The sequence below is a fragment of the Siphateles boraxobius genome, unplaced genomic scaffold (assembly GCF_051911475.1).
Source record: "Siphateles boraxobius isolate OS27281-9 unplaced genomic scaffold, OSU_SipBor_1 41, whole genome shotgun sequence".
Lineage (NCBI taxonomy): Eukaryota > Metazoa > Chordata > Actinopteri > Cypriniformes > Leuciscidae > Siphateles > Siphateles boraxobius.
In genome coordinates, this window is record NW_027509042.1 from 10,170,974 (window position 1) to 10,187,795 (window position 16,822).

At 35.7% G+C, this 16,822-nt stretch overlaps 1 protein-coding gene across 1 annotated transcript; it reads right to left on the bottom strand.

Moving 5' to 3' along the window:
* Positions 1-9,340: 9,340 nt before the first annotated feature.
* On the bottom strand, positions 9,341-16,515 carry gata2b (GATA binding protein 2b). Its single transcript, XM_077199947.1, has 5 exons — positions 15,691-16,515; positions 14,177-14,719; positions 13,099-13,241; positions 10,718-10,843; positions 9,341-10,157 (listed from the first exon to the last, which is right to left on the bottom strand). Exons 1-5 carry the CDS (start codon positions 15,947-15,949, stop codon positions 9,915-9,917), a joined length of 1,314 nt encoding a protein of 437 aa, XP_077056062.1. The 5' UTR covers positions 15,950-16,515; the 3' UTR covers positions 9,341-9,914.
* Between the last annotated feature and the right edge of the window lie 307 nt (positions 16,516-16,822).

The following is a 16,822-nucleotide window of genomic DNA, read 5'->3' on the forward strand; positions in this document are numbered from 1 at the left end:
CTGCTTTAGTTGCAATGAACTATTTTTTTGTGATTTACAATTTGCTTGCAAAAGTGTGTGGAACATGTTTATGCATCTTTGTGCTTAGCATAGTGAGAGTGGTTGGGATGTTGCTCAAGGGCAGAAAGGATTGTGAGTATAGGCAAATATTTCTGTTGGCAAATGGACAAAATATGTTTCCACACACCCCACCTTCAGTTACTCTAAATGTATAAATATAAATTTTTATTTTCCACTGTATGTGCACACGTAGCCCCCCCCAAAAAAAAGAAACTCATACAGCTAAATAAATGGAAAAAACTATATTTAACCTTATAACCTTTTTTTAGACCACAATAAGTCTTATCCGTTGTTTACCGATTTGCTTCACAGATTTGCATACATTCCAGTTACGTTGCAGCAACTCAGGGGAATCTGTAGTCAAATTCATTCTTAATTTGCGAGTATACAAAAAGCAGCTGTACTAAAATATTAAATGCCATCTGTGTTGATATACTTCCCTGTTTTTACCTGACATTGCAGGTAAGAACAAAGCCTTTATTTGTTATCCATTATGATTGCTAATAACTGGACTTTTTTAAGAAGTGCATTCGTAGTTTACTGCCTATCACTCTCATTTTCTTACGCACACTTTCTTTGACTAGCAAATGTGCTGTCATTTATTCCAACAGGAAGATGTGTTGATTTAACTGAATAAAATGTTTTTATATATACAGTATATGGATTTCTATAGATCCTTTGGCCATACATTAACCTCTAAAGGAAGGATTTTACTCCAAAATGTGGAACACAAAAGGAGATGTTTTCGAGAATGTCAAGGTTGCTCTTTTCCATACCGCGGTCCAAAAAAGTAGTCTATACAATTTACCATAGCTTATTCTCTGAAAATGTTCCCTTCCATATTGGCTTTTAAATCCCATTCATATTTAAACCTGCCAGTCACTCTGCAAAACATTTATTCTCTGTTGCACAGAAGAAAGAAAATAATACAGGTCACGAACATCATGAAAGAGTAAATGATAAAATCTAGAATTAAAAATTTGGGTGAATTAATCCTTTATTTTCCAACTATTCATTTTATGTTCCATTCCTAATGATGGATGTAGACATTTAGCATTTTTAAAGACAAACAAATGTGTCTCATCTCACTTTCTTTTATTTATCTTTCAGCTCTGAGAAAATTGGCAGTTTCAGCAATTGGTCTGAAAGTCTCTTTATGATATTCTTAGAAGATTTTGTGATTATAAACTACTCTACCATTCAGAAGAAGGGTATTTTGAATGGTACACATAACCATAGCATTCAGTTTGAGGTCAGTAAGATTTTTTAAAGAAATGTATTCTTTTTGTACAGCAAGGATGGATTACATTTATCAAAAGTGAAAGTAAAGACATTTTTAAAAATGTTTGAAAAGAATCATACAAAATTATCATGGTTTCCACAAATCTATTAAGCAGCACAACTGTTTTCAACTATAGTAATAAGAAATGTTTCTTGAGCAGCAAATCAGAATTTTTCTGAATAGAATGATTTCTGAAGGATTATGTGACACTGAAGACTGGAGTAATGATGCTGAAAATTCAGCTTTGCTATACTAGTATATATATATATATATACTAAAATAAAAAACAATTATTTAAATTGTAGTAATATTACAACATTTTACTGCATTTTTTTTCAAATAAATGTAGTCGTGGTAAGCATATAAGATAATTATTTAAAAAAAAAAACATTCTTACCTATCTCAAACTTTGAACTGTATGCCAGAACAATTGCACGATGCAGTCTGCTGACTGATTGACTGCTCATTTCTCCTTTGTAATGATCAGAAGTGTATTGTATGTGCGTTTTACTGTGCATTAATATTGATGAGGCCAAGTTCAATTTCTCTGATTAATTACAGCAGGAAAGAGACAGAACACTTAGTTAAACACTGCAGGCAATAGAACTCTGTGAGTCTAACACAACATGGCTTTCATGCCATGTTCGGCCTGCTCATTGACTCAAGAGAAATTTAAACACACACACATGCTGTCTTTTACTGTCTTTTCCCCTTCAGTGACTCAGATAGGAATCTCAGTCTTTTATTTTGTGTGTGAGTGCATGCATGTACAAGCCTTTGATATGACAGCTTGAGTCTGTTAACCTCTCTAATCAGGGTCCTTCATCAGAAAGGTCTTTCAGAGTGCCTGTTTAAAATTCATAAATTGAAAGAGAAGGGAGAAGAGGGACTGAAAAAGGGGAATAGAGAAAAAAAGGAAATAAAAACATAAGATTTTCCCATGAGGTAGAAGCTGCAGATTGTCTCCTTCCTGATCCCTGGACCTGCACTGATCTTGAGATGAGCCCAAAGAGAGGTAAAGTCACGCTCGGTGTTTGAGTTACCACTACCATTAACATTATCGGCTTCATCAGCACGGGCAGTTGGCATTTGTGTTTGTATGTTTTTAATTATATTCTTTGATCTCATGGATTGTTTCCTTAGTATTTTCTCTCCCTCCTCCTAAAGCGCACAAGTGGACACTGCAATATCACTTGTTCACACATAGAGGGCAGTAGTATCCCCAGAGCCAGGCATAGTCATTATTCATCCAAAAATGAAAATTCTGTTTCACCCTTGTGTCATTCCAAACCCGAAAGACTTTAGTCCATCTTTTGATCACAAATTAAGATATTTTAATGAAATCTGAGAGATTTCTGTCCCTCCATTGACAGTCCTCGGCACTACCCCTTTTGTTGCTTCAAAAGTGCTCATAAAGAGATTGTAAAACTAATCTGAATTGAGTGGTTTAGTCCAATATGAGACATGATCGCTATATGATGACAAAGATTGAATTTTGACTTTTATTCACATAAACGCTAATCGGCGAACGTAAGAGCTACAGAAGCTCAACCGTACTTGCTTGACGCGTGAGAACAAACCTCATTGGTTCTTGTTGAAACTCAAACGGACTGAGTAACACACGAGAATGAACCTCATTGCTTTTCGCACGTCAACTAAGCATGCTCGAGCTTCCGTTTACCAACTAATGTGTGCATTGATGAACGTGAGAGTGAGTAAATGATGACAGAATTTAAATGTTTGGGTGAACAAACCCTTTAATTACAGTTTATCATACTTTTACAAAACAAAACTACCCCTAACTCTGCCACCTATCGTTCCACAATTGGCTTTTGTGCCACGGCCATGGATACTGTAAAAGTTGCCGCGTATTGAACAGAGGTGAGCTATCACTACGTGACACTTCGGGGAGAACTTAGGGAAACGCTTCATTTTACAGTACAGTACTTACAGTGTACTTACCTAGAAAGTACTGGGTAATATAAGGTAAGTATATGGGATTAGGTTAGGTTTAGGGGTAGGTTCAGGGTTAGTACCCAGTTATTACCCAGTTATTGTAATTACTATAATAAGTACATAGTATGTACATGGGAAACATGATTGTAAAATGAAGGGTTACCGAACTTAGGACAGTAAGTAACCAACTAGCTACCACCTAACGCTATAGAAACCCCCCAGAGCACTATAGCAACATCATAATCAAGAGTTTTGCGCTGGATAGCAGTTTAGTTCTGAAAAAATAAACACATGGTTACAAATTGCAGTCTTCATATTGCCCAGCTGCAGTGGCGTAGCAAGTCAGTCCCGGGCCCATATGCAAAATAAAATGGTACGGGCCCCCCTAACCCCGCCCCCAAGTACATTGAAGATAAATTTATGATACATTTATAGACGTTCACTGTAGTGTATCAAGAAAATACCATACCAAACAATATCATTAAAAAAACACTCTACCCAACAACTTTTCACAACCAGAACGGAACAAAAACAAGTCTAAAACCAACCAAGGCTCAGCCAATGTCAATATTAATGAACTAATGATCTTGGCACGGCGGCCCAAAATGTAAAAACTACTTACTCATTTTAGTTGCATTCTCCGGGCCTTTCTTTCGACTCTTGGCACCTCATCAAGCTGTCAGCAGCTGCATTGTTGTTCTCATCCAAAGACATGCAACTGCTAATATTAGCTGGCAAAACTTCACTCTCACCTTCAACATCGTTGTCATTCGCACTAGGTCGGCACAAAAAACTGTCTATTTTTGGTAGTTTTTGTGTCGCGACTAACTTCTCCACCTTCTTTTTTCTCTTTAAGGCCCCACTTTTATGTTTGTATTTTTCCATCCTTTCCCATCCAATGTTCGATTAGCTAGTGGCTAGTATCCTCTCTCACACTGTTTTCTTTTTTTAATTTGACGCGGCGATGCAGTCATATAAAAAATGACGGCACAGTTCTACGGCAGCCGCCGGGTGCAAAAAATAATAAACGCACACAACAAGAAATGACGGAGAAATTAGACATTACGGAGACACAATAAATTATTACACATGACATGCATACAAAAATATATTTATTGTGGTTACTCTTTAAAAATGAATTATCTCGTTTTAATTAAAAGTTTCCCATGGGCGGGGCCCCCTATCGGCCCGGGCCCATTTGCACGTGCATACCTTGCATGCCCAGACGCTACGCCACTGCCCAGCTGTTAACTGATCGATCATTATATTACATGATATTAAACATGTTTATTTCAATTTTTTCCCATAACCACCATTTTATTTCCTAAAACCACCTTTTGAGGATGTTCTGATTTGTAAAAACAGTGTAAAAATAAAGTAAATAATCTTTTTTTTATATGTAAAAATGTTGAAAGTTTTCTGTGATCGATAGGGTCTGGGTTAGGTTAAATTATTCATAACTTGCTGTATATAAAAACAATAGAAGTCTATGCAATTTCCCATAGCTAAAGTCGTACATGGTACAATTTTTGATGTACGAACTCACAAGTGATAGATGTTTGTATGGTTGCGGCTCGCATTGTGTAATAGAAATTACGGAAAGTAAAATGTGTGTGTGTGTGTGTGTATATATATATATATATATATATATATATATATATATTTCATATAAACATATTTCTTATTTGGGTGGTTAATTATGCAATTAAAATCTTAGATGCCATGAAATCAATCTGTTTAATCTTGATTTGTAATGGCACACAGTTGTCAAAATGCATCAGTTGTTTTCTACATAGAGGTTTTAAGATCTCAAAGAATCAATCATTTCTACAATTGAGCGAAAAACATCAATCCATCTATAAATCAATGGACTACTGTTAGAGACCTCTGTACTAATCACATCATTTCCTTTAACTGGGCTTTTAGCTGGATCGTGTCCCTGGATTTTATAGATTTACTAAAGTCTCTGGGTGAAGCAAAAGTTTAGTGCGTTTTACAAGACCTGTAAAATTCCTTACACACTCAGAGTGTATTTTTATTAAAATATTACTGACCGCTGACATGACATTTGACGTTCACTTTTGCAGGAATTATGTTACATCAATATATATATATATATATTTTTAAGCCTTATTAAAGCCTGCATTGGAAGTGATTTGAGGCTGAGATACCGTAAACTGGTCACTTGCTCACACATACATATATCACGTTTCCCTGTGAGCTGAAGTCTGTTGTCTTCACAGAGTCATAAAGTAACACACTCTTATAGTATAAGGGTCCACGTCCACACAAAAACCAGTCATGTAACACATTCATTCAAGAGGTGCTTTGCTCCAGTTATCCCACTTTCAATCCTTTCTTCTAATGTACTTTATCTCGACGCCCCTTTGTTCTATCTCACCTATTCTGTTTGGGCCTTTATGTCCATACAATCATTAATCCACACCCCCTTTCTCTTGTTTTCTTTTTCTTTGTTCTGCTCTTTTCTTCCAGGTCAGCAGCATTGTCATCTAAGAATTTAACTTTGTCACACAGGTATATTATGCATTATTTGTATGTCTAAAATAGATCATTCAATGCTTCTGAGTCTAAAACGAAATTTAAAAGACTATGAGTAGATGCAAAAGTCATTTTTTAGATGTGTTCCGCCAATAAGTGTTAAAGGCTAAAGATTGTGACCTTTGCCCTCTGAGGTTTGCATGCAATTGTTTAGGAGTGCATCAAACTGTCATTTTTAGTTTTGTGATCAATTTGTCGACACAAGTGAAAGAAGATTCAATAGGCAGGGGTCATTCTGTTTTGAACAGTTCAGGTTACGCTCATTCACTGTCCGACTCATTGGACCAATTAGCAGGGCGGTAAAAGCCTCCCACATCCCTTACTGAAGAAACTAATAAAATTAGCAGGCCCTCCATCTTATCTTTGAACGATAAACAGCCAACTATTAGATTACAGCTATTAAATTAGATACAGTCTCTAAATAAACAATTACCTGAATGTAAGTGTGGGATGGGTAAAATGAGGTAAACTAGTGTGTGTGTGCATGGAGTGTGATTGTTCCATTTACGTATCCAAAGAAACTTTTTCTGTTTAATCGCTTGAATTAGTTTGATAACGTCAAACATTACAATAACGGAGCAGAATAACCGTCAACTTCCACATTCAAACCTCTTTGCCCTTGTTTCACCTTACACATTATTTTTATTTAATTTTTTTGTACAATTTTACAAAAAAAGAAATTCTACATTTACAATATTATTGTGGCACAGATGGATCTGCACACATACTGATTTTTTTAATGGTAAACAAATGTATACTAAAGGTAGCATGTATATAGGGTTAGCTTGTATAGTGTGGGTTTCAATATGTTTACTAATTACAGTTGATGTTCTAATGACCCAGCTGTCACTCAATACATCTCTCAGGTTTCTGTAGCAATGTGAGTCCTATTCTACCCATAAGCCTCTGGGCTTTTTCAATCACAACAATAAAAACACAATAGCAACTCACTAAAAGAGCCGGCTTTGTCTAGTCCAAAAAGTTCTTTCTTTCTTTCTTTCTTTCTTTCTTTCTTTCTTTCTTTCTTTCTTTCTTTCTTTCTTTCTTTCTTTCTTTCTTTCTTTCTTTCTTTCTTTCTTTCTTTCTTTCTTTCTTTCTTTCTGTCTCTGCACATTTTACAAATATTTGTCAGTCAGCCAACTTATCTTAAATCTATAGTCGGCCAGCTCTCTGCATGCTCTTTTTTTCTCTTTCTCTCTCTTGCCATTTTTCTTTCCCTTTACTGCTCTATCCATGATGTTTTTGTGTACTTGTTTCATCTTATCTTTCTAATTGGCTTCATGTTTGTTTATCTATCATGTTAATTTTTCATTCTTTTTTATTGTAGAGTTCCTCTTTGAGAAAATGATTAATCTTTAGCATCACAGTAAGGCTTTGAAATGGGTGAAATGCACTCTATGAAATATATCTATATATCTAAATCAATTTTTCTCATTAATGGGCATTGATTAATAAGTAATGTATTTCTATACACTGTAAATTTAATTAGATTTAAACATTTACAGTGATAGCTTAGTTTTAGGATAGAATTCTATATTAAGTTCAGTTTTTATTAGGCCTCGCATCATTTGACCACGGGCTCTTGATTTAATGGGTATGTCTGTATTTCCTGCTATTGAGTCAGATAACTTTGAACAGTGTATTTAGACTAAATCCCCTCCTGCCTCCGGCCTACTTTCCTGCCTCTAAGGTTTCTCTCAGGACAAAACCACTAGGACAGGGAAAATAAAAGAGTGGAGAAAGAGAGGAGGGAAAGAGAAGCAAGCAGATCTGTTACCCTGTTACAGGAGGATGACAGTAAAACACACATATAACCACACAAGCTGTCCCTGGAGAGGGGAACTGAGCACTCGCAGTTGGTTTGTCATTTAAAATAAGTGATTGTTCTGAGTCTGAGGATGAATTAATTTACCTGCTAAACAGGAATATACGGAGGAGAAAAGAAAAGACAGACTGAAAGGGGTTGAATGCTGCTTGGCCTGTGTTAAATGGGAGGTTTCTGCTGTGTCCCAGTTTCAGACAGAATGTTTGCAAACAGCTACATCTGTTAGGTCAGACTGAACATACAGACCATGCTAATATTGTTAACATACATACAAAAGTTTTAAATATATTTTTTTAAAAGAAGTTTTTTCTATTCACCTAGGCTGCATTTATTTGATCAAAATAAAGTAATATTGTAAAAATGTATTACAATTTCAAATGACTGTTTTCTATATTGATATATTTTAAAAACGTATTTATTCCTGTGATGGCATAGCTGAATTTTCAGCATCATTACATCATTACACAGTCTTCAGTGTCACATGATCCTTCAGAAATCATTCTAATTTAATATGCTGATTTACTGCTCAAGAAACATTTGTGATTAATGTTGAAAAGACTTGTGCTGCTCAATGTTCATGCATTTTTTCTATCGTGATACATTTTTGTCAGGATTCTTTGATGAACAGAAAGTTCAAAAGGACTACATTTATTGAAAATAGCCTTTACTATGTAAAAGGCTTTAGTGTCACTTTTGATCAATTTAATACATCCTTGCTGAATGTAAGTATTCATTTCTTTCAAACAGCAACAAAAAAATCTTACGGAATCCATACATTTGAACAGTATTGTATATATCCTGGTCTGAGATCTCATGAGTCTTTTAAGCTGACAATAGTATGGATAAGTTATAGAGAAACAGAGATTCAGGGTAGCGATTCGGAGGGACATGAGAGACATGGTGTGATGAGATAGGAAGATGAAAGAATGATAGCTGGCCAATATAACTGAAGAATCTGAGATACAATCTCTTTTGGAGTTGGCCTCATATCCCATGGATATTTACTCTGGCTTAGAAAATAAATAATGCAAACCTTAAAAACAAGTAGTCAGGTTCAGTCTTATTAAATAATAAATTAAAATAAGTTTTAGGCAACACAAGAAAAATATTACATTAGAGAATTTTACAGTTGATTTAAAGTGTTGTATACATCTTAAAGACAGCCAGTGATTTAGATGAATAAATAAAACATATAAGATACACAATGCATATACTGTATATGATATAAAATGGAGTATAAATCAATACTTTTGATATAATATGTAGGCAATATAATTATTAATTAATTATTTATACTTACTTACCATAGTAGTCCTATATGTGCTCCATTGTCTTGGCATGTTTCATATTATTCATAGTTAGTCTGATAACTTTTGTAACATATTGAAATCTAGGTACAATACATAATGTACATCTGTAAAAGTAAGCAGGGACCAGGCCTCAAAAACCCTTAAAACAAAACTCTAATCTCTCCATTTTCTCCTGCTGTTCATTCACTGCTTTTAGTCCAGTCAGCATATTGATAAAAGCTCTTGTCTCGGCGTGTAAGGCCACACGTGTCTCTTGGATTGTTTATATATGTTTGTACAATAGCATCTCCACAACAGGATTTAATAATGTTTTTGCAAATAAGGTAAGGACTCACATACAAAATAACATTGTGTTGAAATCTTTTATTAACTAAAATTTAAAAATAAGTACACATTAAAATAGTGTGTGTTCTGAGTGTTACTGTTAATCCATGTGTACCGAACAGATGAAGTGTACTTATTGCTATTGGTGTTGATACTAGTTCATATATAAAGCTTGAAAATAAGAACAAAGAAAAAATAAATTAAAGAAATAATTATATAATTACAAATGGTTTAGAAAATGTTGTATTTATATTATTATTACTACTTCCTTCTTCACAGTTACATAAGACACAGTGCAGTGGTATAGATGACATAATCAGGCATAAAAGTTGTACTTGTGATTATATTTGAATAAATAGGGGATATTTGTTATTAATGAGAAGTGGCTAATTAATAAAATTCTTGGTGTACTACTACAATCAGATTCTATGTTGGCTTAAAATAAATGTCAAAAATCCACAAAATTAAGTGCAACTATTTAAATCAAGCCCGAATAGAATTGTATTATTTGCATAAAGAACATGAAACATAAATGAAATGCCCTTGACCTGAACATTAAAACTGAAGAAAGCAGAATAGTGTGTTCTACAGGTTTGTCTCAGCTTATAGCAGAGACTAAGCTGCTGTGACTGAATGCAGGACGTAATTGAATGGGAGGAGTCATATTGAAGGGGTGGGGCATGTTGGCCATGTGGCTGAAGGTGGATTGTTTGTCGTGTACACAACTGTCAAATTGCTGAAATTGAAATTGCTGCTCTCCTCTCCTCTTCTTAGGTTTGCCTGACATTTTCCTATTGCGTGTCTGAATCCCATCTTTCTTCATAGTTAGTGGACGGTTCACCTGAATGCACAAACATAGATATACACAGTATAAATGTATACAATAGTAAAAGTGGTGCAGGGATGATGTCAAAACCCGGAATACTAATTCATCACTGGTTCACTAAAGATTTTTCTATGAGGTTTTATAAGGATTTTTAATTCATGAGTAAAATAAGGTCCGTGGTTAACATAACTTGACCAGACTTGAACGTTTCGTCATAAGAAGTTGTTCACCATGCACAGACCTTATTTTACTCAGAAATTGAACCCCCCCCCCCCCATTATAAAACCCCATAGGAAAATCTCGAGGAAACCAGTGATGAATTAGTCTTACACCACTCAATTACAACATTTATACAATAAGTACACTATTTAACGTGTGGCACTATTTTTTTTAAATAGTAGGACGATAGACTACCAGCATATTTAACATTAAAAAGAGTCCAAACTAGATAATTTTTAATGCAAACAATGGATGTTAACCTCTTACAAATAGAAATTCAACATATATGTATGTTTTAACTGTGGTGTTTTCTGTCTATACAAAGTGCTAGAGAAAAGCCAGACACATTTACTCACATTGTGTAGTTTGTAGTATAGGCCGCAGGCATTACAGACGGGTTCTCCATTGGCATTACGTCTCCAAAGTGTGGTGGTCCCTGTCTGGCAGTTGGCACAACAGGTGCCTGCTCGTCTAGATGCTGACTGAAACATAAAAAAGCACATAAAATGGAAGATGGTTGATGAGAAGAAATTGATTAGTGACAAAACGTAAAGGTTGTGAATGAAAATAAAATATGGTCGAACAGGAAGGACAAAAAAATATGCATAATTTGGTCACTCTGGTATTAAAGGTGTAATCTGTTCTCTGATGCAGTAAAAGTTTATATACAGGAAGTGCTTGTTTGTCTCATAAATTAAACATTGAATTTCAAAAAGTATATTCTGACTGTATAGGGGACAAGGTGATGGAAAAAAAAAAATATGAGATGGAAGGAAAATAATAAGTCAATGCTTTTGTGCTCCCCGAGAAGCTTTGATTTCAAATGTTCTTTTTTTTGCAAGGGAATACAAAGGTCTTGTGAGCGAACGCAAAGTTTCTCAGGGGAATGCATTTTTGCCAGAGAAAGCAAAATCATTTAAATATTGTTTTTCCTTCCATGTCATCATCACCATGTCCCTTTAGGGGCTCCATATGACTGTGAAATACTATAATATTATAAAATTACATTTGATTTAAGCTTGACAAAAATAATAAAAATTGAATATGTAATAATTTTAAAATATTTAAAAAATGTATATTAATACAAAAAATCTGTAATAATTTTAAACGTTCATATTTTTCTCTTTTGCAGAGCATCTTATTACACATTATAAGCATTAAAAACATACTGAAAGACTGGTGAATGGAGCCGTAGTTAGACCCTATAGCAATAATATGAAGATTGCTGGTCCAAATCCTGTGTGGAATGTCAGAAAATGTAGACCTGATAGCAGCATGCTGTTCAGTTCTGTCCTGTCCTGTTCCTTTTGGACATAGGCTGGCCCACAGATACACAGGAAACATTCTCTTACGAGCTTAATGTGACAACTTTGTTACTGGCACAACTGACAAACCAAAACATGTATTGGTCTATATTTACAGTACTCTTTTCTTAGGACACTATGAGCCATTTTAGCAAACTGAATGCAGATTTGTGTCATACAGTAAGAGTACAGACATGTGCATTGCTTATTCATTTTTTAAAATATATAATTTGTTTTAATAGGCAAGAAAAACTTTAAATATTACAAACACTTTTTAAATAAATGTTTAGACATGGAGAAATAAAAATCGATAATGATAAAATAGGTTTTGTAATTGAAACTGAATTAAGAAACATTATGATGCTGGCTTGGTAAGAATATTTACATGTTAAACAGAAGTACGTCCTCAGATACCATAAATTCACATAATGCCAAAAGAAAATACAGCAAGAAAACAACCGCAAAAGGAAGCGTCTTTGGGTCTCACAAAGTTATCGGTACCGGGCAGACATCCTGCCAAGGAAACAAATGGACCGAGCTGTCGCTGCAGGCGCTCTTCAAATATACGACCTGTAGCTGGTGCAGAAGCACTCATCACACACTAACTCAAGAACAAGACCTCAGCCTAATTTACAACTAATATGCTCTGAATGGAGGGTCACACAAAATATGTAGACGCAGTCACTTTTGAGCTGATTTATTACATTTCCCTTCATGGTCAGTGACGGCAGTTCTGCAGCTGCTTTGTGCTTAACCATTACACTGGGCTTTCTTTAATATGAAATTGTAAATTGTGTTCACTTATTTGCTCACCATAAAAATATATTCTGTGGACAGGAATTTACAACATTACAATCATGTGATACGAGGAATTAAGGTAAGATGATAGGCCTGCCAGGAATACAAGAACGGTTTGATTTATGGTCAAGTTTACACTTGTTAATGAATTCTAATTCATTACTTGCTATTTAAACCTGTCATGGAAACTAAAAAGTCCACTACACACTCTCACACACAGGCCTTTCACTCTTTTTCTGTCCTTATTGTCTGTGCACATTTTCTGACTTGACATCATACATTGCATGGGAGAAATATTATCGAAAGTATACTACTCAGAAACATATGACAGTTTTCCCTGTAGTGCTCTACAAATTAGTAGTACATACATTTCTTTTTTCATTAACATTTAAACATTATAAATGCACATCTGCATTAGCAAAATATAAAGGGGTTTGTCAGAACATTCCTATAGCTCAAACAATAGAACAATGCACTAACAATGCCAAAGTCATGGGTTTGATACCTAGGAAAAAATTTACAGATTGTACACAATCTAAGTTGTTTTTGGAGAGGTTTCAGTTTTCTACTAGAGCAGTGTCTTATAACATGTTTGAACGTGTTTATGTAAATGTGTGTATGTGTGCAGCACTAACCAGTCTGCGCTTGGGTCTGATGAGTGGTCGGTTCTGGCCGTTCATCTTGTGATAGAGTCCACATGCGTTACACAGATAATGACCTGTTCCATCCCTCCGCCACAGAGGAGTTGATGTAGCTCCACAATTCACACATTCACGCCCTTCCGGCACACATTATAGCAGAGATGCAAAAAATGAGGGGAGAGGAAATTTAAAAAATGTAAACAACTTATTCATGCTGACAGTATTTATTACTCATAAAGAGAGACTGATACTTAGTTTAATATTTGTTTTACAGTAATTCAAACTTTTTTTCTACTTTTGAGTTATCGGTTCTCCCGATCAGGTGTACCGATAAGTGCCGCCATTTAGTGGGGATCTAATGAATAGCACCCAACAGGAAGCAACAGTATTCAAGGTAAAACAACTTACTTATTTAATGCATTAGTTGTATAAATTAAAAGTTAATTATAACTTTTTACATTACAGCTGTTTATTGTCGAATTAGAAGTGTGTACTAGCATGTTAGGCTTAACCATTTGACATGGCCCAAAACAGCCCTAGAAGAATACAGTACATTTGTGACCATTTAGCAAAAAAACTTAAATCATTATTATTAATTTGTATGCCATTATAAATAATAAATAATAAAAAATACTAATATGGCAAATTATATTTTTAGTCTAATCATTATTACTGAGTCAATTAAGCAGAAATACAACTAATTAAAATCGGTTGTGTATGTTATTGGACACTTAATTTTATGTGTGTGTGTGTGTGTGTGTGTGTGTGTGTGTGTGTGTGTGTGTGTGTGTGTGTGTGTGTGTGTGTGTGTGTGTGTGTGTGCGTGTGCGTGTGCGTGTGAACAAAGTTCAAATTATGGAAAGACATTACAGTGTCCATGCTACATATAATTTATTGCAATGCAAATTGGTATTTACCTGTTCCATAAAATAATTATAAAGTAGCCTTATTCGGTAGGCTTATATTGTTACACGACCTCAATAAGTCTGTTTCATTTACCGGCAACATTATGTTTAAAGCTAGACAATTAACCAGTTCTAAGTTCCACTGTTAATATGAACTTTGAACTTACCTGAGAAAGCGCGGGTTTTGCTTTTGCATTTTGATGTCATGTGGCTCGCGCTGCTGCCGAGAAGGCTTCTGGAGTGAAACACGCCGCCGGGGTACTCGTGCGCTCCAGCTAAAACGTAATCGGAATATGAAGGTATATGAGTTGTAGTTTGCGCCAGATTACTACGGATTGGACTGGAGCACTCCATCTTCATCCCGTCGACAAGGTGGAGATGGTACTTCCCAGCGTCCCTCACAGCAGCACACGCAGGGTCAGGGGACGCATCTTTGGGTGGAGTAGGGGGTAGGCAGTAGAGCTGAGGGCTGCAGTGTTGTGTCATTGACAGGCCCTGCACTGAACCTGGGGCAGGTGTACCGGTGCTCGTGAACAGGCCGTTTGAGTTTTCGGCGCCTGCTGAATGCAAAACCGCTTTGCCCATGTGGTTGACGGCCCATGTGCTGTGGTGCTGGCCCGACGAGAAAGTCGATTTACTGTTGTCCAGTAATGAAAGACCTTGGGTGGGGATAAGGTGAGGTCGACACATTGAGCCACCAGTAAGCCGTGCTACCAAAATAAAAAAAAGGATGGGGAAAAAACATTAAAAAGAACAATTGGCATACACGTGCATTGCTAAAGTCGATTCAATCTGATATTTCCTCCGCGTTTAACCACACTTTAAAGCTATAAAAAGAATGCCGTGTTGTATTACACCAGCCTGATGATTACACAAATGAGGAAACTTCTAAATGTTTTAAATCGCACCTATCAAAAGTGATTGATAAAGACATAACCATTGTGGGAGGGAGGTCAGATATCAGTGGAGACGCGAAAATATTATTGTATCAATTGAAGTTAGAATTAATATATCAAAATATTTGGAAACTTAAGAATTCATTGCCCTCGATGTTATGTTATATTAGGCTATCTTCCGCGAAACGAAATTTTGTCATTAGCCTATTTAAAACGCATTCGCTATTTTTTGGTCAAATTTTAAACACAGCCTAAATATAATAAAATAGCTTATAATAGGGTAGGCCTATAGCTAATTGTAGCCTAAAACAAATTAAATAATGATATAATAATAAATTAATAATGTATTAAAGAATTTATTTGTAGGCCTAAAATTTGCGTATAGCCTACACTTAACACAATTAGGCATAATGTGTAATGCGAAGGCTATATGTTATAAACGTAACCTTGGGTAAATTCATGTAAAGATTCGTCAAACTAACATAAGCTACAATTCAACTTCTGTTCGTTAAAATAAATATCACATGGCAGAATTGCACAATCATAACATTATTTAATAATAATAGCATTAATAATTTAATACTGAAATATGACAATTCTCTCGACTGATTGTGGAAATTGTTTGGCAATACAGTCAGTAGCCATTGTGACCCAATAAATGTGACCGACAGTTTTAGAAAAAAAGTGAGCAAGTGAAAAGTATTTCGTTAACTCAAAATAGTGCCAAAAACATAAGAAGCTAAACACGCAAAATAGGCAAGAGTGTTCCCGGCCAAGTTACTCACCATGCGCTTGACTGTAAGACATTCGTGTACGAGTATGAGAGTGGGACCCGTGTGTGTGGTAATAGGGATTTCCTTGAGAGTCTAAATGACTGAGAAATACATCTACCTCGTCTGGTGGCAATAATGGGGCACCTTGCTCCATATATCCCGAACAATTATGTCCTAAACCAGAGTGCGGAGACACTGAATCTGAGGTACCCATTAAGGCTGAATGATGAGCGTGCATCATCCACCGGGGTTCCGAAAGGAGCTCCATCATGTTATGATGCTCTCCCGTAGGACACGGATGCAAATGCTCCTGTGCGTTAAAAAAGTTATTCCACGTTTATCCAGCGTATTTTCCCCAAGTGTTGATTTCTTGAATATCTTAAATATAAGCCTAAATGATTTAGTACAAATGGCAGCGTAAACGTAAATGATATAATCAAATATTAAGTCAGGACATGAGTTCGCGTGTCTGTCGTGTGACTTGAGGGGTTTTCAAAGGGATGCGCGCGGAGCGATGCCCTCAAAGATAGAGATCTCGCGCGTGCAAAGAGGCTACCACACAAATGCCACGGCTGATTACATCATCTGTGTTGGCATGAACTGAAGTAGCTCTTTAGAAAACGTTTAAACAAATCCTGCTCGGTGGGAGAAAGCTGAGGTTGAAAAAAATAGTCCAAGAAGAATAGGCTATCGGACCTTATTATCTCGTCACTCCAACTCCATGACGCGCCTACAGCTCAAAGGTAGTACTCGTGCCTAAGGTGATGAGCTTCGGGATAATCACCACAGGTAGTCACTAGCGACTAGTGAAAACCAACCTACAAAAGAGTTGTATATGAGGCCGAGGGCGGACTCCTCCCGCCAGCATAAATGCTTTTCTAGCCAATTAGAGTTTGCCCTTTTTCCTGTTTGACACCTGAAACTCCAATTTACAGCACGCGTCTCTTTTATCCTCTGCAGGTCAAGTAGTTAGTCCACATTTCACCCGTTAGCGTATGCGAATGGGTGTCATTTGTTCTTTACACCTTTGGAAAACGATTTATACGGAAAAAGTTTTTTTTTTTACATTATTTATATAAAATGTAGCCTATGTGTATATATATATATATATATATATATATATATATATATATATATATATATA

What these genes read in the sequence shown, in the direction of transcription:
- gata2b (XM_077199947.1), bottom strand. Translation starts at nt 15,949, where the DNA reads ATGATGGAGCTCCTTTCGGAACCCCGGTGGATGATGCACGCTCATCAT. An exon ending in GTCTTACAGTCAAGCGCATG is followed by an intron (nt 14,720 to 15,690) that starts GTGAGTAACTTG and finishes TTATTTTGGTAG; the next exon opens with CACGGCTTACTGGTGGCTCA. An exon ending in TCAGACCCAAGCGCAGACTG is followed by an intron (nt 10,844 to 13,098) that starts GTTAGTGCTGCA and finishes TTTATGTTTCAG; the next exon opens with TCAGCATCTAGACGAGCAGG.